The 21542-nt window shown below is 53.0% G+C and overlaps 1 protein-coding gene across 1 annotated transcript in view; it reads right to left on the reverse strand.

Annotated features, from left to right (window-relative positions):
* Nucleotides 1-7296: 7296 nt before the first annotated feature.
* The window catches only part of TPP1 (tripeptidyl peptidase 1), a 60747-nt gene continuing 46501 nt past the window's right edge, over nucleotides 7297-21542 (reverse strand). The window contains exons 4-13 of the mRNA XM_073661204.1: nucleotides 19230-19380; nucleotides 18768-18889; nucleotides 17538-17716; nucleotides 14314-14512; nucleotides 14027-14215; nucleotides 11736-11808; nucleotides 11537-11657; nucleotides 11299-11457; nucleotides 10199-10327; nucleotides 7297-8291 (exon numbers count right to left, since the gene is read on the reverse strand). Of these exons, the coding sequence (XP_073517305.1) occupies nucleotides 8157-8291; nucleotides 10199-10327; nucleotides 11299-11457; nucleotides 11537-11657; nucleotides 11736-11808; nucleotides 14027-14215; nucleotides 14314-14512; nucleotides 17538-17716; nucleotides 18768-18889; nucleotides 19230-19380 (1457 nt within the window). The 3' untranslated portion in view covers nucleotides 7297-8156. The remainder of the gene's footprint in view (nucleotides 8292-10198; nucleotides 10328-11298; nucleotides 11458-11536; nucleotides 11658-11735; nucleotides 11809-14026; nucleotides 14216-14313; nucleotides 14513-17537; nucleotides 17717-18767; nucleotides 18890-19229; nucleotides 19381-21542) is intronic.

A 21542-nucleotide genomic window follows, 5' to 3' on the forward strand; every position in this document is an offset into this window, starting at 1 on the left:
CTACAGTCTGTGTCCGCCCCTGGGATGAAGTAAATGCAGCTGAACAGCAGCTGTCAGGACAGCTGCCCTGTCCTGCTGCAGGGCGTGATGGGGCCTCAGTGATGCGGCTCCTGGCACAGCACATTATGTGGGGCTCCTGGCGGGGACCTGGTCTACACTATATGATAAGTATGCACTAAACTCCAAATCCCTCCATTACCCCGCCCCCATATGACCAAAGCCCCGCCCACCCCACCCCCTCCTTGCTGGGCCATGGAAAAATGATCTTGCTTCAAGCCGGTCCCTGGTGCAAAAAAGGTTGGGGACCACTGCTTTAAAGCATCCAGAATCGCTTGTACCTTTGGCAGATGACTCGCTCAGTCTGGGCTAAAGACGACAATGTCATCAAGGTAGGCTGAGGCATACTTGTTATGTGGGCCGAGGATCCGATCCATGGCCCTCTGGAGGGTGTTTGGGGCCCCCTGCAGTCAGAAAGGCATTTGGGTGTGCTGGGAGCACCCAATCAGGTGTTGAGAAAGATGTTTTCTCCTTGGCCCTCTGGGATATGGGGATTTGCCAGTAGCCCTTCGTCAAATGTCACGCAAGGTGTGGGAGACTTCGTGCAACACAAAGGGAAGAGGGAAAGGAAGCCCAGACTCTAGGGAAAGGGGGGAGTGGAGACCTCCTGGCCCATAGAATATCACCCTGTCTCCCCTACCGTCCCTATATTGGCTCTTCACCAATAGCCGCACGCTTTCCTCGCCCTGTCTTTCCCTGGCGCTTTGCTAAGGCTAGGGAAGGGAGGAGATGAGCACTAGTTAATCCCCACTGAACACTAAGAACAACAAGGGGAAATTGCTTAGCTTTAGACGACTCCAGACTAATGCGCACACGTCCTCAAGCACCAGAGAGGAAGAAGTACTGCTCTTGCTAAAGCCATCACAAGGAGTAATGAATATCACCGGCAACTCCCTCTGGAACACAGCAGGTATTTATACACCCAGGCCAGGGTGTTAATTAGCCACGGTCGGTAGCCGCTGGGTCCTAGAGACAGCCTCTAAGAAGGTGTCTGCAATGCCAAACGTAGAGATCTCCTGCAACCCACTGCAGAGCGACTGTCTGTCACTTCTGACACACCCGTGACAGTCAGGTCGAGGGTGGTAATATACCGCGCAGGTCCAAGCCTCTCGATGAGTTCATCGACACGGGGCATCGGGTATGCGTCACACTTGGATACCTCATTTAACTTGTGGTAGTCGTTACAAAATCTCCACTCCCAATCGGGTTTTGGCACGAGAATAATGGGACTTGACCATCCGCTCTTTGATTCCTCTATCACACCGAGGTCCAGCATCCTCTTCACCTTGGTTAAGATCACCTCACGGCAGGCTTCCAGAATCCTATAGGGCTTAAGGTTTACCCTAACATGCGCTTCCGTCAGCACATCATGCTCGACCACCTGTGTACGCCCCGGCAACTCCGAGAACAGGTCACGGTTCCGTTGTAGCAGCTCTCTACACTGTTGCTTCTGGGCCGGCGATAGAGTCTCTGCTATCGTGATGTCCTCGACCATGGCTTTGGGACTGGCTCTCAAACAAGAAGCCCCCGAAGTTTCCCAATCTCGCCATGGCTTGAGCAAGTTCACATGTTACACTTGGTGCGGCTTTCTTCGGCCAGGCTAGTGGACTTTGTAGTTCACTTCGCTGAGTTTTTCCACCACCTCATACGGGCCTTGCCACTTGGCCAGGAACTTGCTCTCGACCTTGCTCTCGACAGTGGGGATAAGCACCAGAACGCGAGTCCCAGGCTGGAACTGCCTCAACCTCGTTGATCGGTTACAGATCCCCTGCCTGGGCCTCTTGTGCCTGGAGGAGATGCGCCTTCATGATAGGCATCACCTTCGCCATTCTCTCCTGCATTTGGGTGACATGTTCTATGATGCTCCGGTAGGGGGTAGCCTCGGCTTCCCAGGTTTCCTTGGCAATATCCAGGAGCCCTCGCGGATGTCATCCATACAGTAGTTCAAACGGGGAGAAACTAGTAGAGGCTTGCGGAACCTCCCTCAACGAGAAGAGCAGGAATGGTAGCTGGTAGTCCCAGTCACGACCATCCTTTTCTATGACCTTTTTGAGCATTGCTTTTAAGGTTTTATTAAAGCGCTCCAGCAGGCCATCTATCTGTGGATGGTAAACGGAGGTTCGCAGCTAGGTAATCCAGAGTACTTTACACAGCTCCTTAATTACTTTGCTCATGAATGGGGTTCCCTGGTCTGTTAGTATCTCCTTTGGCAGTCCGGTCCTGGCAAATATATGGACAAGTTCCTGGGATATGCTCCTAATCGACGAGTTCCTTAGTCGTACTGCTTCCGGGTACCAGGTCGCATAATCCATGACCACCAGGAGGTATTGATGGCCCCATGCTGATTTAACTAAGGGCCCCATGGCAATCCTCTCAAAGGGGATTTCTATCACAGGTAGTGGGATTAAAGGACCACGGAAGTGGAAAGAGGGGGCGGTTATCTGGCAGGTGGGGCAGGATCTACAAAAGTTTAGGATCTCCCTGTAACACCCTGGCCAATAAGACCTCCTTAATATCCTATCTTGAGTCTTCTTGACCCCCAGAACATGTGAATGGGCCATCTCTAACACCCTCGGTTGGTATGGCCCTGGAACTAACAGCTGCTCTATCATCTCATTGGGCTTGGTCACCCGATATATTAACTCCCCCTGAACTGCGAAGTGTGAGTACCTGGTGTCAGCCCCCGGCTCTTGAGCAACCCCATTACAGACAGTAACATTGTCCCACACCCCCTTCAAGGTCAAGTACTGAATTTGAGCTGACCCAAAGTTCTCTCCGGGCACCTCTAACTCAGAGAGGTCGGCCTTCTCAGTCACAGTCGCGTCCTCGTCGCCGGCAAGGACACACAATGGGAACTCATCCCCTTCAGATTTTGACGGTGGTATTTCCCTAGTGACCTGGCTTTTGCCCATGGGAGGCAGTCCGGTTCTCTTCCCCCACAAGTCCCAGAACAGAGAAAAATCGTGCCCCTATATGATGGGATGTATCAGGTCCTTGACCACCCCGACCTCATGGGATTGGGCACAATAGTCTGTTCCCACTGTCACTCTGGCAACAGGGTAGTCCTTGGCGTCCCCATGTATACAGTGAATGCCCAGTTTTGGCAGGGATCAGCTGGTGGGGAAGCGTGCCACTGGTTAGGGTCACCAGACTCCCTGAGTCCAATAGTCCAAGCACCATCACTCCATTAATGGACACGGCCCACGACTGCGGCCCCTCACCAGATTGACCATCCACGCTACAGGCCAGATAGGCATAATAAGAGCATATCCGGCCTAGGCTGCAGTCCATTGGTTCAGGGGACATATGGCACCGGGCGGCTGTGTGTCCAGGATTATGACACCGCCAATATAGCACATCCTTCACAGCAGTCTTTGCCGGGCCCTCAGTGGGATTGGGACGACCCCAGTTTGTGACTCTAGACCCCTTACATGGTGAGCCCACCTCGTATGGGTACTCCAGTATGGGGAAGTGACTATGTCCGGTTTCCCGAGGGATTTTCAACCACTTGGTACCTCTCTATCAGGCCCACAAGGTCGTCCGTGTTCCGAGGGGCGTCCTAGGCAATCCAGGTCTGCACCGGCCTGGGTGGGGAATGGATGAACCTGTCCATCACCACACGCTCAACCATCTGGGCAGGAGTGGAAGACTCTGGCTGCAGCCACTTCTGGACTAGATGTAGCAAGTCAAACATCTGTGAGCGAGGAGGTTTGTCGCAAGCATACGCCCAGTGGTGGACCCTTTGCACTTTGACAGTCACTCGAGCGTGCCAATATCTCGGTTTTGAATTTTGCATACTATTGTGCATCCTGTAGGGCCAGGTGATAGTAGGCCTTTTGGGGTTCACCTGTTAAATAGGGGGCTAGCACCTCTGCCCACTGCTCTGGTGGCAGTTTTACCCTCTCTGCTACCCTTTCGAATACAGTCAAAAATGCCTCAACATCATCCCCTTTGGGTCATCTTTTGCATTGCATGCCTTATCGCCTTCTGGACATATGAAACACCACTTGGACTTGGGGGAGGGGCGGTTTCCCTGCTGTGGATCTCCCCTGCTAGGATCTCCATCTGCCGTTGCTGCTGTTGGATCTGCTGCATGAGGATTTTATTGGTCTCTTGCTGTACTTGCTGGCTCCGCTGCTGCAGCATGTTCTGTTGGCTCAACAAGTGCTATTGATGTTGGCTATGAAGCAAGTGTTTGAAGAGCTCCTCCATGTTGCCGGACATCTCTGGCCGGCTGCCAGCCTTTACCCAGGACATCCACCGATCTATGTGGCAGGTACACGTGTTCCTGGAATCTCGCTCACCCTCTCACACCAACTGTGGCAAGACGACTCACTCGGCAGCAGTCGGAAGTAGACACCGGAACGGTTTCGTCTTCAGGTTTATTATGTCAGCATAAAGCACTGCAGACTTCAGCAAAAATAAACTCAGCCTTGCTGGCATAAAAGTAAAAGACAAATGGTAACACAGTTCATATGTGTGCGGGTTCGCCTGCACCAATTTGCAGCACCTTCAACTCCTCCTGAGCTGACGTTACACAGCCTGGAGACTTGTCTCTCCAGACTCACCAACAGAAAAAAAAACAGGACATTTACACTTGCTCAGCCACACCCTGAAGGGAGGTAGGGTGAATGACCTCCCTCCCGTCTCTATGTCATTCACACCAAATCACACCCTTCACAGTGGTGAGTTAAACCCCCAACATATAACATGCTGGAGAATAGTTGGAAGTTCAGTTCACTAAGGCTAGTAGCCGTAGTGAAACATACCTCCCCTCGTATATAACACCAGTGACTCTGTCACACCTGGTCTGGTATGCGGTAAATAGGTCCGGCACCATAGTAAAAGGAACATGCCCATATTATGATGCTTGCACAACCGTGCATCACTGTCTTCAGGGTGTGCTGTGGCTTGAATGCAGAGTTTGGGGGTTGTCTGACGAACTGTCTGCGGCTCATGGACCCAAAATGAATAATTTTACTTTCATCAGTCCACAAAATGTTTCTCCGTTTCTCTTTAGGCTAGTTAATTGTATCCGCTTCAGTACATGTCTTTTTTTTTTTAAACAGTGGGACTTTGTGGGGACTTCTTGCTAAGAGATTAGCTTCACACAGGCGTCTTCTAACTGTCACAGTCCTCACAGGTAACTGGAGACTGTCTGATCATCCTGGAGCTGATCATTGGCTGAGCCTTTGCCATTCTGGCTATTCTTCCATCCATTCGGATGGTAGTCTTCCGTTTTCTTCCACGTCTCTCTGGTTTTGCTTTTCATTATGAAGCATTGGAGATCATTTTAGCTGAACAGCCGATCATTGTCTGCACTTTAGAAGTTTTGACTTCACCCATAAATAAGGGCCACCTGATTCACAGCAGTTTCTTCACAGAATGATTGACCGCACTGATATTATTTTAAACAATTGCAATTAATTATTCAAATACACAGACTGAAAAACCTGCAGATCATGAATGCGGAGTCTGGGGGTTTCTTACAATCTACTGCACCGGCTGGGAAATTGTCTGACATGTGGTTATATAATTTATACCAAAAACAGGGATTAATCTGGTCAGTCATACTGGACTGCTGGTATTCTGAACACTATTGTACATGGCAGCAGGTTTACTAGTCAAATACTGATAACCTGCTGATAAAATTGCCCCAAGCAGCCCAATAAGTGACACGTCTCAGCCCGTCCATCACGCTGCTCTCAGATGACATAGCAAAAAAACTGCTGACAGATTCCCTTTAAGTCACAGTGACCATGATCTCCATGACCATCGCTGTGACTGTTATCTGCTGATAAACGTAAGAAACAACAAGGCGCAGAGCTGAGTGTAGTATGCAGTCCTGACGCCACATAATGAAGGCGAAGCACCTGCTCCCCCACCTCGTCAGCTGGTCCCACGTCTTGTCAGGCCGCTTGCTCTTCTGCTTGGTCGGTTGTTCCCCAGTCTCGTCGGACACTTGGTCTCCCGCCTCCTCGGCCGTTCGCTCCCCCACCTTGTCGGACCACTCTGTCTCCCGCTTTGTCCGCCGCTCGCTCTCCGCGCCTTGTCAGCTGTTCATTCTCCTGCCTCTTCAGCGGTTTCCCGGTCTTATTGGCCGCTGATTCCCCATCTCATCAGCTGCTCGCTCTCCCGCCTCATCAGCTGCTCGCTCCCTTGCCTTGTTGGCCCGCTCACTCTCCCGCCTCATCAGCTGCTCGCTCCCTTGCCTTGTTGGCCCGCTCTCCCGCCTCATCAGCTGCTCGCTCCCTTGCCTTGTTGGCCCGCTCACTCTCCCGCCTCATCAGCTGCTCGCTTCCTTGCCTTGTTGGCCCGCTCTCCCGCCTCATCAGCTGCTCGCTCCCTTGCCTTGTCGAACTTCTCGCTCTCCCGTCTCATCAGCTGCTCGCTCTCCCGCCTTGTTGGCCCGCTCGCTCTCCCGCCTCATCAGCTGCTCGCTCCCTTGCCTTGTCGGACTGCTCGCTCTTATGCCTCATCAGCTGCTCGCTCCCTTGCCTTGTCGGAGTTCTCGCTCTCCCGTCTCATCAGCTGCTCGCTTCCTTGCCTTGTTGGACTGCTTGCTCCCCCGCCTCATCAGCTGCTCGCTCCCTTGCCTTGTTGGCCCGCTCGCTCTCCCGCCTCATCAGCTGCTCGCTTCCTTGCCTTGTCGGACTGCTTGCTCCCCCGTCTCATCAGCTGCTCGCTTCCTTGCCTTGTCTGACTGATCGCTCTCCCGCCTCATCAGCTGCTCGCTCCCTTGCCTTGTTGGCCCGCTCACTCTCCCGCCTCATCAGCTGCTCGCTCCCTTGCCTTGTTGGACTGCTCGCTCTCCCGCCTCATCAGCTGCTCGTTCTCCCGCCTTGTTGGCCCGCTCGCTCTCCCACCTCATCAGCTGCTGCTCGCTCCCTTGCCTTGTCGGACTGCTCGCTCTTATGCCTCATCAGCTGCTCGCTCACTTGCCTTGTCGGACTGCTCGCTCTCCCACCTCATCAGCTGCTCGCTCCCTTGCCTTGTCGGACTGCTCGCTCTCCCGCCTCATCAGCTGCTCGCTCCCTTGCCTTGTCGTACTGCTCGCTCTCCCGCCTCATCAGCTGCTGCTCGCTCCCTTGCCTTGTCGGACTGCTCGCTCTCCCGCCTCATCAGCTGCTCGCTCCCTAGCCTTGTCGGACTGTTCGCTCCCCCGCCTTGTTGGTCCGCTCGCTCTCGCGCCTCGTCAGCCACTCACTGATGATACATTAACTACAGGAGAATCTGCCGTACCATGAAAGAAATCAATCATTTATTAAAATCAAACCAAAACAGCAAAAGAAAAGTCACAGCAGCCGAGACATTTCTGAGAGGATGGCGGCACTGGCCAAGCAGTGGTGTACCGGGACCCGATGCCACGGCCATACTGGGAGCCCATACCTACAGATCTGGAGTAATGAAGCACAGCTGGCCTCGTCCTACTTGTGGCTTTTACCTATGTCTGCACCTTGGCCCTCCAGGAACCTGAATCAGCCAAGGATGGAGACGTGGAAAGGAAAATCTCTAAATTACAATCAGACCTAAAAGACTCCAATAATAATGTGCAAATCTGCACTCCCTGAGATCAAAAAGCGTCAACTTGAATCCTGAGCTCTCCAGAAAATCCAGATGTATGAGGTTCAGCCTGTACCCAATGTGGGGGAGGGGTCACCAGAGCGAAGTGGCAGACGTGTTATCAGGCCTCGTTCAGACCAACGTTGGGTACAATGGACAAGACACAGAACATGCCCTGGTGATACCCAATATGCGATGTGGACCCAGTCCAAACAACATTCGCCTGAACGAAGCCCAAAGGGGGTGAGGCACACAAGGGAGGCGATAATGTCACCGGGGTGAAGGACAGGATGGGTAGTGATGTCACCGGAGGGGATGGGAATAATCTGATGGGACTTGTCCTGGCTCCGGCCAGGGATATATCCTGCAGTATAATATAAAGGTGATTGGGGCAGTTTTCACTCTTCTTGTATCTACAGATCCTTGTTTTGCCACCCTCACGATTATCAACCATCATTTAGGACTTCATTTTTTACTTTTTTTGATCCACTTTATCTTGAGGATGCACCTGGAGGATTCAGCTTTGGAAGTGACCTTCACAGTAATGATTTCAGAAGTTCGGGGTAGTTTGGTGTCCCCCAACCAGTCACAGGGTCCCAACTGGGAGCAGCACAAAATCCTTGTGCCAGAACCTGGTCATCAAAACAAGAGAGGTGACATCCTTCTGTGACCTGCGGGTGAGAGGAAAAAGTGTCAGGTGATAATTCAGACGGGTGCTGGAGGTCAAGATGGAATGCCGGGGGTAGAATAGGACACCTGAGATCATTAGGAGGAGGGGTGCCGGAGGGGCCAGGGGTAGAATAGGACACCTGAGATCATTAGGAGGAGGGGTGCCGGAGGGGCCAGGGGTAGAATAGGACACCTGGGATCATTAGGAGGAGGGGTGCCGGAGGGGTCGGGGTTACACTAGGACACCTGGGATCATTAGGAGGAGGGGTGCCGGAGGGGCCGGAGGTAGAATAGGACATCGGAGATCATTAGGAAGAGGGGTGCCGGAGGGGTCGGGGGTAGACTAGGACACCTGAGATCATTGGGAGGAGGGGAGCCGGAGGGGTCGGGGTTACACTAGGACACCTGAGATCATTAGGGAGGGGTGCCGGGGGTAGAATAGGACATCGGAGATCATTAGGAGGAGGGGTGCCGGAGGGGTCGGTGGTAGACTAGGACACCTGAGATCATTGGGAGGAGGGGAGCCGGAGGGGTCGGGGTTACACTAGGACACCTGAGATCATTAGGAGGAGGGGTGCCGGAGGGGTCGGGGGTAGACTAGAACACCTGAGATCATTAGGAGGAGGGGTGCCGGGGGTAGAATAGGACACCGGAGATCATTAGGAGGAGGGGTGCCGGAGGGGTCGGGGGTAGAATAGGACACCTGAAATCATTGGGAGGAGGGGTGCCGGAGGGGTCGGGGTTACACTAGGACACCTGAGATCATTAGGAGGAGGGGTACCAGAGGGGTCGGGGTTAGACTAGGACACCTGGTATCATTAGGAGGAGGGGTACCAGAGGGGTCGGGGTTAGACTAGGACACCTGGGATCATTAGGAGGAGGGGTACCAGAGGGGTCAGGGTTACACTAGGACACCTGAGATCATTAGGAGGAGGGGTACCAGAGGGGTCGGGGTTAGACTAGGACACCTGGGATCATTAGGAGGAGGGGTGCCGGAGGGGTCGGGGGTAGACTAGGACACCTGAGATCATTGGGAGGAGGGGAGCCGGAGGGGTCGGGGTTACACTAGGACACCTGAGATCATTAGGAGGAGGGGTGCCAGAGGGGTCGGGGTTAGACTAGGACACCTGGGATCATTAGGAGGAGGGGTACCAGAGGGGTCGGGGTTACACTAGGACACCTGAGATCATTAGGAGGAGGGGTACCAGAGGGGTCGGGGTTAGACTAGGACACCTGGGATCATTAGGAGGAGGGGTACCAGAGGGGTCGGGGTTAGACTAGGACACCTTGGATCATTAGGAGGAGGCGTACCAGAGGGGTTGGGTTTAGACTAGGACACCTGGGATCATTAGAAGGAGGAGTAGGGGTTAGACAAGGACACTCAAGATAATTTGGAGGAGGGGTGCCGGAGGGGTTGGGGTTACACTAGGACACCTGGGATCATTGGGAGGAGGGGTGCCGGAGGGGTCGGGGTTACACTAGGACACCTGGGATCATTGGGAGGAGGGGTCGAGGGTAGACTAGGACACCTGGGATTATTAGGAAGGGGTGCCGGAGGGGACGGGGTAGACTAGGACACCCGAAAAGAGGTCTACTTGGAGACATTTATTTGGGATCCACCGAGATAAACAACTGGGATTTGAGGTAAATTATGAAGTAAAAATGGTCATCTAACATTTGTTCCCGCACCAGTATTGCTGCCACATGTGGGTCTTGGAGAGTCACCAGTCTACCCAGCAATTACGTGGTAATGGACGACCCTGCACTGTACAGGGGCAGCAGGGGCTGATCTCGCTTGTCGCATCCAGGCTGCGGTCATCATCACACTTCAAACCTCAATGTCTCATCATAAATGCAATTCCCTGCTGAATGAGATGTTGGTGCCACGTGGTCCACAAATGCAACTTACATCATACAAGGCATCGTTCCCGCGTAGACGATAGAGCGCCGGATTCAGGAAACCCAACGGGGAGAGACCTCTCTGTATCCGCTGGTCATTAATTAGGGCCAGAATCCCACCGAACACCGGAGTGGAGGCCTGCAACATGACATACGGGGACAGGGATGACTGCGATGAGACTGCGCACTGAATGCTGTGATGGATGGAGCTCAGGTCTAAACCTACCGCATGGCATTCAGGAACTTCCCAGAAAAAGGAGAAACGGAGGAGGGGGAGAGAAAAGACCAGAGGAGAGGAGGGAAGAGGCCCCGGGGGGAGGAGGGAAGAGGCAAGAGGCCCCGGGGGAGAGGAAGGAAGAGGCCCCGGGGGAGAGGAGGGAAGAGGCCCCGGGGGAGAGGAGGGAAGAGGCCCCGGGGGGAGGAGGGAAGAGGCAAGAGGCCCCGGGGGAGAGGAGGGAAGAGGCCCCGGGGGAGAGGAGGGAAGAGGCCCCGGGGGGAGGAGGGAAGAGGCAAGAGGCCCCGGGGGAGAGGAGGGAAGAGGCCCCGGGGGGAGGAGGGAAGAGGCAAGAGGCCCCGGGGGAGAGGAGGGAAGAGGCCCCGGGGGAGAGGAGGAAAGAGGCCCCGGGGGAGAGGAGGAAAGAGGCCCCGGGGGAGAGGAGGAAAGAGGCCCCGGGGGAGAGGAGGAAAGAGGCCCCGGGGGAGAGGAGGAAAGAGGCCCCGGGGGAGAGGAGGAAAGAGGCCCCGGGGGAGAGGAGGAAAGAGGCCCCGGGGGAGAGGAGGAAAGAGGCCCCGGGGGAGAGGAGGAAAGAGGCCCCGGGGGAGAGGAGGGAAGAGGCCCCGGGGGAGAGGAGGGAAGAGGCCCCGGGGGAGAGGAGGGAAGAGGCCCCGGGGGAGGAGGGAAGAGGCCCCGGGGGAGAGGAGGGAAGAGGCGGAAAGAGACCAAGGGAGGAGAGAAGGCAAAGAATTAGACTAAGTAGGCTGGAAGTCTGGATGGGTTGACCGAGGACGGCGGCCATTTTTTGCTGTTCTGTCTACTTCTAGACTATATTTTCTGCACATCACAAATGTATGACCACAACATAGACAGAAAGATTGTTTTTGGATACTTACAGAGGTTCCTGACACCCATGGGACTGGGACCCGATTCATCACCACCCAGTAGTTGTCAGACAGAGCTGCCACATCGGGGTATGCCCGGCCGCTGCGGTTGTAGTAACTTTCTGGTGGCATCTTCACCGAGGACGTGAAATACTTTGATACTGCGGAGACCTTGGGGATATAGGAGGAGGGTGACCCACAGAGCTCCTCCGTCCGGAGCAGGAGGTACTGGGACATCACGGCATCTTACCTGGTAGTCAGGCATTGGGAAGAAATTGCTGAACCCTCCCCCGCTGATGTAATCCGTCACCTCATAAGTCACCTGGAATGGATTCTTAAAAGACGTTCCCCCCACAGTGGTCACATAGGGGCTGTGGAAAGACACAGGTGTGAGGCTCCCATGGTCCAGTGCATGGACCCCCAGCTCCGTGGCACATGTGGCCTATCACCTGGAGGCTGGGAAGCTCGGACGGAACACGTTTTTGTCTTTAGACACTTGTCTGCATCCGGCGCCATCATCACCTGGAAAATCAGCAGCAAAGATGAGTTTTAGTCACTGAAGGAGATTTACTGGACACAAAATGGCGGCAGAATAATGTCCTTCAGAAAAAGCATACACGGGAAAAGGTATTTTGGTGAAAGGTCAATTTATACAAGGTAAGAAACCAGACTGATTTCACAGGAGAATACGAAGGGAAGGTGAAGTGCAGATATCGCAGGAGAATACTAAGGGAAGGTGAAGTGCGGATATCGCAGGAGAATACTAAGGGAAGGGGAAGTGCGGATATCGCAGGAGAATACTAAGGAAAGGGGAAGTGCGGATATCGCAGGAGAATACTAAGGGAAGGTGAAGTGCAGATATCGCAGGAGAATACTAAGGGAAGGGGAAGTGCGGATATCGCAGGAGAATACTAAGGGAAGGGGAAGTGCGGATATCACAGGAGAATACTAAGGGAAGGTGAAGTGCGGATATCACAGGAGAATACTAAGGGAAGGTGAAGTGCGGATATCACAGGAGAATACGAAGGGAAGGTGAAGTGCGGATATCGCAGGAGAATACTAAGAGAAGGTGAAGTGCGGATATCGCAGGAGAATACTAAGAGAAGGTGAAGTGCGGATATCACAGGAGAATACTAAGGGAAGGTGAAGTGCGGATATGGGAGGAGAATACTAAGGGAAGGTGAAGTGCGGATATCACAGGAGAATACGAAGGGAAGGTGAAGTGCGGATATGGCAGGAGAATACTAAGGGAAGGTGAAGTGCGGATATGGCAGGAGAATACTAAGGGAAGGTGAAGTGCGGATATGGCAGGAGAATACTAAGGGAAGGTGAAGTGCGGATATGGCAGGAGAATACTAAGGGAAGGTGAAGTGCAGATATCGCAGGAGAACACTAAGGGAAGGTGAAGTGCAGATATCGCAGGAGAACACTAAGGGAAGGTGAAGTGCAGATATCGCAGGAGAATACTAAGGGAAGGTGAAGTGCGGATATCGCAGGAGAATACTAAGAGAAGGTGAAGTGCGGATATCGCAGGAGAATACTAAGGGAAGGTGAAGTGCGGATATGGGAGGAGAATACTAAGGGAATGTGAAGTGCGGATATCGCAGGAGAATACTAAGGGAAGGTGAAGTGCGGATATCGCAGGAGAATACTAAGGGAAGGTGAAGTGCGGATATCGCAGGAGAATACTAAGGGAAGGAGAAGTGCGGATATCGCAGGAGAATACTAAGGGAAGGTGAAGTGCGGATATCGCAGGAGAATACTAAGGGAAGGTGAAGTGCGGATATCGCAGGAGAATACTAAGGGAAGGTGAAGTGCGGATATCGCAGGAGAATACTAAGAGAAGGTGAAGTGCGGATATCGCAGGAGAATACTAAGGGAAGGTGAAGTGCGGATATGGGAGGAGAATACTAAGGGAAGGTGAAGTGCGGATATCGCAGGAGAATACTAAGGGAAGGTGAAGTGCGGATATGGCAGGAGAATACGAAGGGAAGGTGAAGTGCGGATATGGCAGGAGAATACTAAGGGAATGTGAAGTGCGGATATCGCAGGAGAATACTAAGGGAAGGTGAAGTGCGGATATGGCAGGAGAATACTAAGGGAAGGTGAAGTGCGGATATCGCAGGAGAACACTAAGGGAAGGTGAAGTGCAGATATCGCAGGAGAATACGAAGGGAAGGTGAAGTGCGGATATCGCAGGAGAATACTAAGGGAAGGTGAAGTGCGGATATCGCAGGAGAATACTAAGGGAAGGTGAAGTGCGGATATCGCAGGAGAATACTAAGGGAAGGTGAAGTGCGGATATCGCAGGAGAATACTAAGGGAAGGTGAAGTGCGGATATCACATGAGAATACTAAGGGAAGGTGAAGTGTGGATATCACAGTTATCGTAAGTACATGTCCTGTGATAATCAATGAGAATACTGCACAAACCATGGTGGGAGCAGGAACCAATTAAGCCACAGTAGGGGAAGCATCAGACAAGTTCCCTGGATCAACGTCCCATTAATGAGGACGTGAATTTTTTCATTTATCGCCCTATAAATTGGCGTCAGCGTACGGGGGATGTGAGGAAGGAATCGCAAAGAGAAGCCCTGATTAGTGCAGTGTATGAGCACAAGTCCTTACATCAGGGCTCGTTACCGCTCTCTGTCCGTGTCTATGGACAGTCCATTGTCCAGGACAATCCGTGAAGCCACAGAGATGATGAGATTTGGGATCCCTACTTGTATACGGTTACCTGAAGCAAACAGGATGGAAAGGCCCCGGGCGGCCGCCTTCATGAACTCCACGTTGATTCTCTGCATAAAAGCCAGGGAAAGACTGTCTTCATCATCACCGTAGCTGATGGTGTGGACCCAGGGGAGAGAGGACATGTTACTCAGCAGTAACAACCAGTCTAGGAATGGCTCCTGGGACTCGTGGCGGCCTGAGGAGAGGAGTCACACTGGTAAGCCCACGTACAGTGCAGGGACGCCCAAAACCTTGAGAGGACCTGTGATAAAGGCACCCAAATCTACAACTTACCGGGGTTACTGAACACCCAGGTGGAGATGTTGGCGCCCATACTCATGATGTACTCCACATCCAAGCTGGCCTCTATTCCAGCCCGGCCTCCGCCCTGCTGCCCGACCACCTGATCCACCTCACGGCGATGCTCAAAACTTCTTCCAAAGAGGCTCATAAACTCTGAGAGGTCGGCAGGACTGAAATACTGCTCCAGAAACTGAGAAGAAACCACGGATGTGTAAGAAGGCGTCCGCTACTCCTCCGCTCTGGTCGTCGCCCCCAGGACATTTATTGGGTACATTTGACGATGATCTCCTTGACGTGATAGACTGGTCTTGACAGTCTCTTTGCCATGTGTGAACACAATAGAAAATCATCTTCTACTTGCACAGGAATCTCGAGATTCCTGACAGAGGGTTATCCCAAGGGACATCGACCTAAACCCGAAAGACACGAGATCACCGGGTTGGACGCTCACAGCCTCCTACCACCATTGTGCAGGATTCTAGGAAACCATCTGGTCTTAGTCCTCACAGGGACATACAATACGACATGTGTTCCACTAGTCCACGGCGCACGGACCTATATGTTATCACAGACAGTGTCACCGTTTTCTACAATGCTACACTCACATCAGCTATTGACACGGTCGCCCCTCTCGTGCATGGCAGAGTGCGACGAATCAATAGACAACCCGGGCACCAACATCACTAAAAAGCTTCGGCGAGCGTTCAGGGTTGCAGGGCAGTGCTAGAAAAAAAACACATTCACAGGAAGACTTCACCACATTCAAAAAATGTTCAGATTCAAGTTGTCCATCACCTCTGCCAAACCTCGTATCTGCTTTATCCCACAACCTCAAGCAGCTATTCAACACTTAACTCCCTCCTCCGCTCACCCACCACTGCCCCTTCCGACCTCACTCATCTCTGCTGAAGACTTTGCCGTACACTACAACAAGATCGACCAAATCAGGAAAGTCTTTACAGCTCAACTACCACAACCCCTATGTATACCAGACCACTGCCCTCCCCAGTAACCTTCGTCCCCACCATCACTGAAGGAGAGCTTACCCATCTCCTCTCCAAATCACACCTCACCACCTGTGCCCTTGACCCCTTTCCATCACACCTCCTTCCCAACTTCACAACCACACTTACCCCAGCCCTAACCCATCTCTTCAACGTATCATTAACTTCTGGTACCTTCCCCTCTGCTTGCAAACATGCCACAATTACATCTATCCTGAAGAAGTCGTCCCTCGACCTGATCTCTACATCCAGCCAATATCACTGCTCCCGTTCGCCTCCAAACTCCTCGAAAACCACATCCACACTGTACTTTCCTCCCACCTCTTATGTAACCTGCTCTTTGACAACCTTCAATCTTGCTTCTGCCCCTACCATTCCACCGAAACTGCTCTAACCAAAATTACCGATGACTTAATGCAAAGTTAACAGACAATTCTCTATAGCCTTTCTAGATCTGTCCTCTGCCTTCGACACAGTTGACCACTCCCTTGTACTACAGATCTGTCTTCTCTAGGTATCACACACCTTGTCCTCTCCTGGATCTCCTCATACATCTCTAATCGCACATTCAGCGTCTCCCACTCCCACACTACCTCTTCATCCCAACCTCTCTCTTTAAGAGTCCCTCAAGGCTCTGTCCTAGGACCCCTACTTTTTTCCATCTATAACTTTGGCCTGGGACAACTCAATGTCCCATGGCTTCCAGTACCACCCATATGCTGAAGTCACCTCTTGCTGTCCAGAATCCCGGAGTGTCTATCAGCCATATCCTCCTCCTCTCACTTCTGAAAGCTCAACGTAGACAAAACTGAACTCATCATCTTTCCCCCATCTCGAGTATCTTCCCCACCTGATCTGTCTATCACAATAAATGACATCACGCTTTCCTCAGTACCGGACATCCGCTGCCTCGGAGTAACCCTTGACTCAGCCTTTTCCTTCAAACCCCACATCCAAGCTCTCGCCACCTCCAACTCAAAAATATTTCCAGAATCCGTCCTTTCATCAACCCTCAACCTACTAAACTGCTTGTGCATGCCCTCATCATCTCCCACCTCGACTACTGCAACATCCTCCTCCTCTCTGGCCTACCTGCTAACACTCTCGCCCCCCTCCAGTCCATCCTTAACTCTGCTGCCCGACTAACTCATCTCTCGCCTCGCTACTCCTCTGTTTCTCCCCTCCGCAAATCCCTTCATTGTCTCCCAATTCCACAATGTATCGACTTTAAAGCTACGAACACTGACCTATAAAGCCATCCATAATCGGTCTCCCCCATGGAGCTCTGAACAAATCTCCCACCACGTAATCTCCGGTCCTCCCAAGACCTCCTTCTCTCCTCCACAATGGTACGTTTCTTATACAATCACCTACAAGACTTCTCCTGAATATCCAGTATCTTCTCTACTCCTTCCCCATCATCCTGTATATATATCCAGCCCGTGCAGAACCCACTCCTGGGAGCAGAGGGCTATATATCTGGTCTCTCTCCTGGGAGCGGAGGGGTATATATCCAGCCCGTGTGGCCCTCTCTCCTGGGAACGAAGGGGTATTTATCCAGCCGACCCTATCTCCTGGGAGCGGAGGGGTATATATCCAGCCGACCCTCTCTCCTGGGAACGGAGGGGTATATATCCAGCCGGTGTGGCACTCTCTCCTGGGAGCGGAAGGGTATATATCCAGCCAGTGTGGCTCTCTCTCCTGGGAGCGGAGGAGTATATACCCAGCCCTTGCGTACCCCACTCCTGGGAGCGGAGGGGTATATATCCAGCCGACCCTCTCTCCTGGGAACGGAGGGGTATATATCCAGCCGGTGTGGCACTCTCTCCTGGGAGCGGAAGGGTATATATCCAGCCAGTGTGGCTCTCTCTCCTGGGAGCGGAGGAGTATATACCCAGCCCTTGCGTACCCCACTCCTGGGAGCGGAGGGGTATAAATATGGCCCGTGCGGCCCCCTCTCCTGGGAGAGGAGAGGTATATATATGGCCCGTGCGGCCCCCTCTCCTGGGAGCGGAGAGGTATATATATGGCCCGTGCGGCCCCCTCTCCTGGGAGCGGAGAGGTATATACATTGTGTGTTGCGGATTCAGTGATGCACAGGGTGGGAAGCTGCAGACTGATGGCCGTAGCTTGACCATGGCCACAGCGCCTGCGGGTGAGGGGTATATATCTGGACCCGGGCTGGAGAGCACGCGAGGAGGGGGTCGCTACCTGAGCACAGGCCTGGCTGTTGTTTGGATATGTCCCGACGTCACTTGCGGACAGGTTGTATCTCTGTCGCAGGATGGCTGGGGTGACGCCCAGGTGGAACTCCGCAGTCACGTTATCTTCTGCCCCTTTCCCACGCCTCTGTACTTTCCGTTCCTTTGGAAACCGGTGAAGTCCTCCGACTGAAGAGAGAAAGAGGGTGTGAGCAAGATGGGGACACCGCCAAGCACGTGGCAGTGCAGTCTGCATAAATCTTTGCACCCTGCCATTCTGCACTGCGGCGGGCGATACAGCCTACCCCTGAACTGCGGCTGGCGACAGCCTACCCGTCACCCCTGCGCTGCGGCTGGCGACAGCCTACCCGTCACCCCTGCGGCTGGCGACAGCCTACCCGTCACTCCTGCGCTGCGGTTGGCGACAACCTACCCCTGCGCTACGGCTGGCGACAAACTACCCGTCACCCCTGCGGCTGGCGACAACCTACCCGTCACCCCTGCGCTGCGGCTGGCGACAACCTACCCGTCACCCCTGCGCTGTGGCTGGCGACAGCCTACCCGTCACTCCTGGGCTGCGGCTGGCGACAACCTACCTGTCACCCCTGTGCTGCGGCTGGCGACAGCCTACCCGTCACTCCTGCGCTGCGCTGGCGACAACCTACCTGTCACCCCTGAGATGTGGCTGGCGACAGCCTACCCGTCACTCCTGGGCTGCGGCTGGCGACAGCCTACCTGTCACCCCTGTGCTGCGGCTGGCGACAGCCTACCCGTCACTCCTGCAGCTGGCGACAACCTACCCGTCACCCCTGCGCTGCGGCTGGCGACAACCTACCCGTCACTCCTGCGCTGCGGCTGGCGACAACCTACCCGTCACCCCTGTACTGCGGCTGGCGACAGCCTACCAGTCACTCCTGCGCTGCGGCTGGCGACAGCCTACCTGTCACTCCTGTACTGCGGCTGGCGACAGCCTACCCGTCACTCCTGCGCTGCGGCTGGCGACAGCCTACCTGTCACTCCTGCGCTGCGGCTGGCGACAACCTACCCGTCACCCCTGTACTGCGGCTGGCGACAGCCTACCCGTCACTCCTGCGCTGCGGCTGGCGACAACCTACCCGTCACCCCTGCGCTGTGGCTGGCGACAGCCTACCCGTCACTCCTGCGCTGCGGCTGGCGACAGCCTACCCCTGCGCTGCACAGTGGCCGGCGACTGTCTAACCTCATCTCACTGGTAGCTCACCAAAGTTGATGTGCGGTGCGATGTCCGGATCCAGAGAGTACGGGGAGCTAGATCTGATGATGTGTTCATCTCCCTTCACATAACGGACAAAGTGGGCTCCGGGCAGCAGCTCCTCCGCCGTCCTGTAACACGAGGTGGGGAGGATTAGGAGGATCCTCATGATGCGGCAGGCCACCGACAGGGGAAGCGCAATTTGGGGACAGATTACACCATTTTCAGGAGCTTCTTAGTAACGGTCTCAGAATTTCCCCTCTGACTCCAGCACAACAATCATGTACGTGGGGGTCACAGAGAAGGGTCCGCAAGTAGCTGGCCTGCTCTGGTTCGTCCCCTTTCCTGGGATTGGCTCCTCCCACCCCTGGTTGTCTATTTTCCGCCACGGACAACCACTGGATGGATTGACCCCAGGGCTTCTTCTATGACGCCCTGCCCATAGGCTGGTGACCGCGGCACGCGGCTGACCTGGTGTACATCTGGCACTGTAAGAAGTCTCCTGTCACGATCGTATCACAACTCAGGACCCCATGTTTCTGCAGCCAGGTCCTCACTGTCCTCAGAGTGACATCAGATGGCTGCACGAGGGCCCGGAGCTCCTCCAGGGACAGGAACAGACCTGCAGAAGACACCAGAGGAGACATCACTGAGTGGCCGGTCTCCAGACCAAAGTAAGACCATCCATCACACAATGGGGCCTGGGAGAAGGACGATGAGCCCGGGGGCTCCTGCAGCAGACCTGACCCTCTCAGGCTGCCTAATAGTCATGATGGAGACTTCACAACGCCCAGTAAATGGAGGCAGCCCGGGGCAACAAAAACCTAATACCACATCCAGGAATAAAGAAAAGTATCTAATCCTCCTCCAAGAACAACTTCTCCCATCATCTAGGACAATGTGATGATGATGCTTTTTCCCCGTGATGGCGCCAGGTCACAAGGCAAAAGTGAGAATGGGCGGCCATCATTCAGGATCTGCCCAGAAGCTGAAATCCAGCTGTGGGGGAAGGGCGGGAGTGCGGAGAACAAGGGGGCGGGAGTGCGGAGAACAAGGGGACGGGAGTGCGGAGAACAAGGGGACGGGAGTGCGGAGAACAAGGGGACGGGAGTGCGGAGAACAAGGGGGCGGGAGTGCGGAGAACAAGGGGGCGGGAGTGCGGAGAACAAGGGGGCGGGAGTGCGGAGAACAAGGGGGCGGGAGTGCGGAGAACAAGGGGGCGGGAGTGCGGAGAACAAGGGGGCGGGAGTGCGGAGAATAAGGGGGCGGAGAATCGGTAGAAAGTGAGGGATTGTGATTCTTTGGAAACAGAATTGGTATTCCTGTTTTTGGTGGCAGGGGACGATGAGGTCCCCCATAATGCGTTCTATGTTTTTGGTTCCATCTAGGAGTATTACAGGAATAGTAAACTCCAGATTTCTGTTTGGGTTTATTTTTGGAGAAAGACCCTACATTTTGTGTGGAAAGGGATTCAGCCCACTTAAATTGTGCTTTTCTCTCCACTAAAGCCTTTTCAAACTTTTTTAATCGGATTTGAACCTCTGAGCTAATTTCTTTATAAGCCGACAGAGGTGGATTGTTCAAGTTCCTCTATACATTGATCACATATTGAAGTAGCAACTTTTGCCACTTCTATACATTTATGAATATTTTCTGAAGATCCAAATATACTACCGGATCAGAAATTATTTCTTTTGAGGGGTTTGAAATTCATCCTTGAACATAATGTGTTTTCCTTTCAAGACAAGCTGTACTTACAGCGGTTTGGGACCGCGATGGGGACTTGGGTCACCCCATGTTTTGTAAATTTGTTCATGGGGAAATTTGAGTCCCTGTCGCCAATCCTGTCCGACAAATATGCTGATCAAGTGGTTTTTTACCGTCGTTATATAGACGACTTATCATATGGAAGGGTACAAAAAACGGGGCAAAGATATTTGTAAACTAATTAAATAAAAATGACTGGGGAATAACATTCACGGCAAATAACTCCGCAGAAAAAAAATAGTGTTTCTCGATCTAGAAATTCTTATTGAGCAACATTGTATAGTAAGTAAAACACACGTCAAACCGGTAGATACAAATGGTTATTTGGATTATAAAAGGGCTCCCTATCCTAAATGGAAAAAGAATATTCCGCCCGGACAATTTCGCTGAATCAGGCGACATTGTACGTCTGTGACAGAATAAATAAATTATATATATATATATATATATATATATATATATATATATAAATACTGCTATCCAGACTAATGAGAAGGGGAAGCCCAGGAAACTTGTACAATCCGTGTTTGAGCGCAATCTTCTTTTGAGTCAAAATGTCTGTTTCCATTCAAAAAATTCTAATAAAACTAACGGGAAAAGTGAATAAAGTGAATAGGCATCCATAGGAGATCACTTCTTGATACCAGAGTCCTATTGGACCTCTCGTTTGGGCAGTTTACCTCCGATGAGGTGTTAGAATCCATCGGAGAACTCCTTGGACTCCATTCCCCTCCGTTCACATTCATCTTGCTTCGATGAGACTCTTTTTCCCTGAGCCGCACCCGATGTGAACGTGAGATGGAAGGTAAGAGGGTCTCCTACACAAGACGAACATTGAAGGAAATCCATTGCCAGACCATACCCCTCACCGAGGAGAGCAGGTAACAAACAGCAGGAAAACAAAGGAGGGGAAAAGGAAAAGAAATTATTTATCACTATTTTTTTTAAATTTATCAGAGGTTCCGTGTTTAATAACGGAGCTGTCACCGCAGGTCTCTGTCATTGTGAAATGCTCGT

The sequence above is a fragment of the Phyllobates terribilis genome, unplaced genomic scaffold (genome assembly GCF_046119375.1).
Source record: "Phyllobates terribilis strain yellow unplaced genomic scaffold, ASM4611937v1 Scaffold_2__4_contigs__length_985480577, whole genome shotgun sequence".
Taxonomy (NCBI): Eukaryota; Metazoa; Chordata; class Amphibia; order Anura; family Dendrobatidae; genus Phyllobates; species Phyllobates terribilis.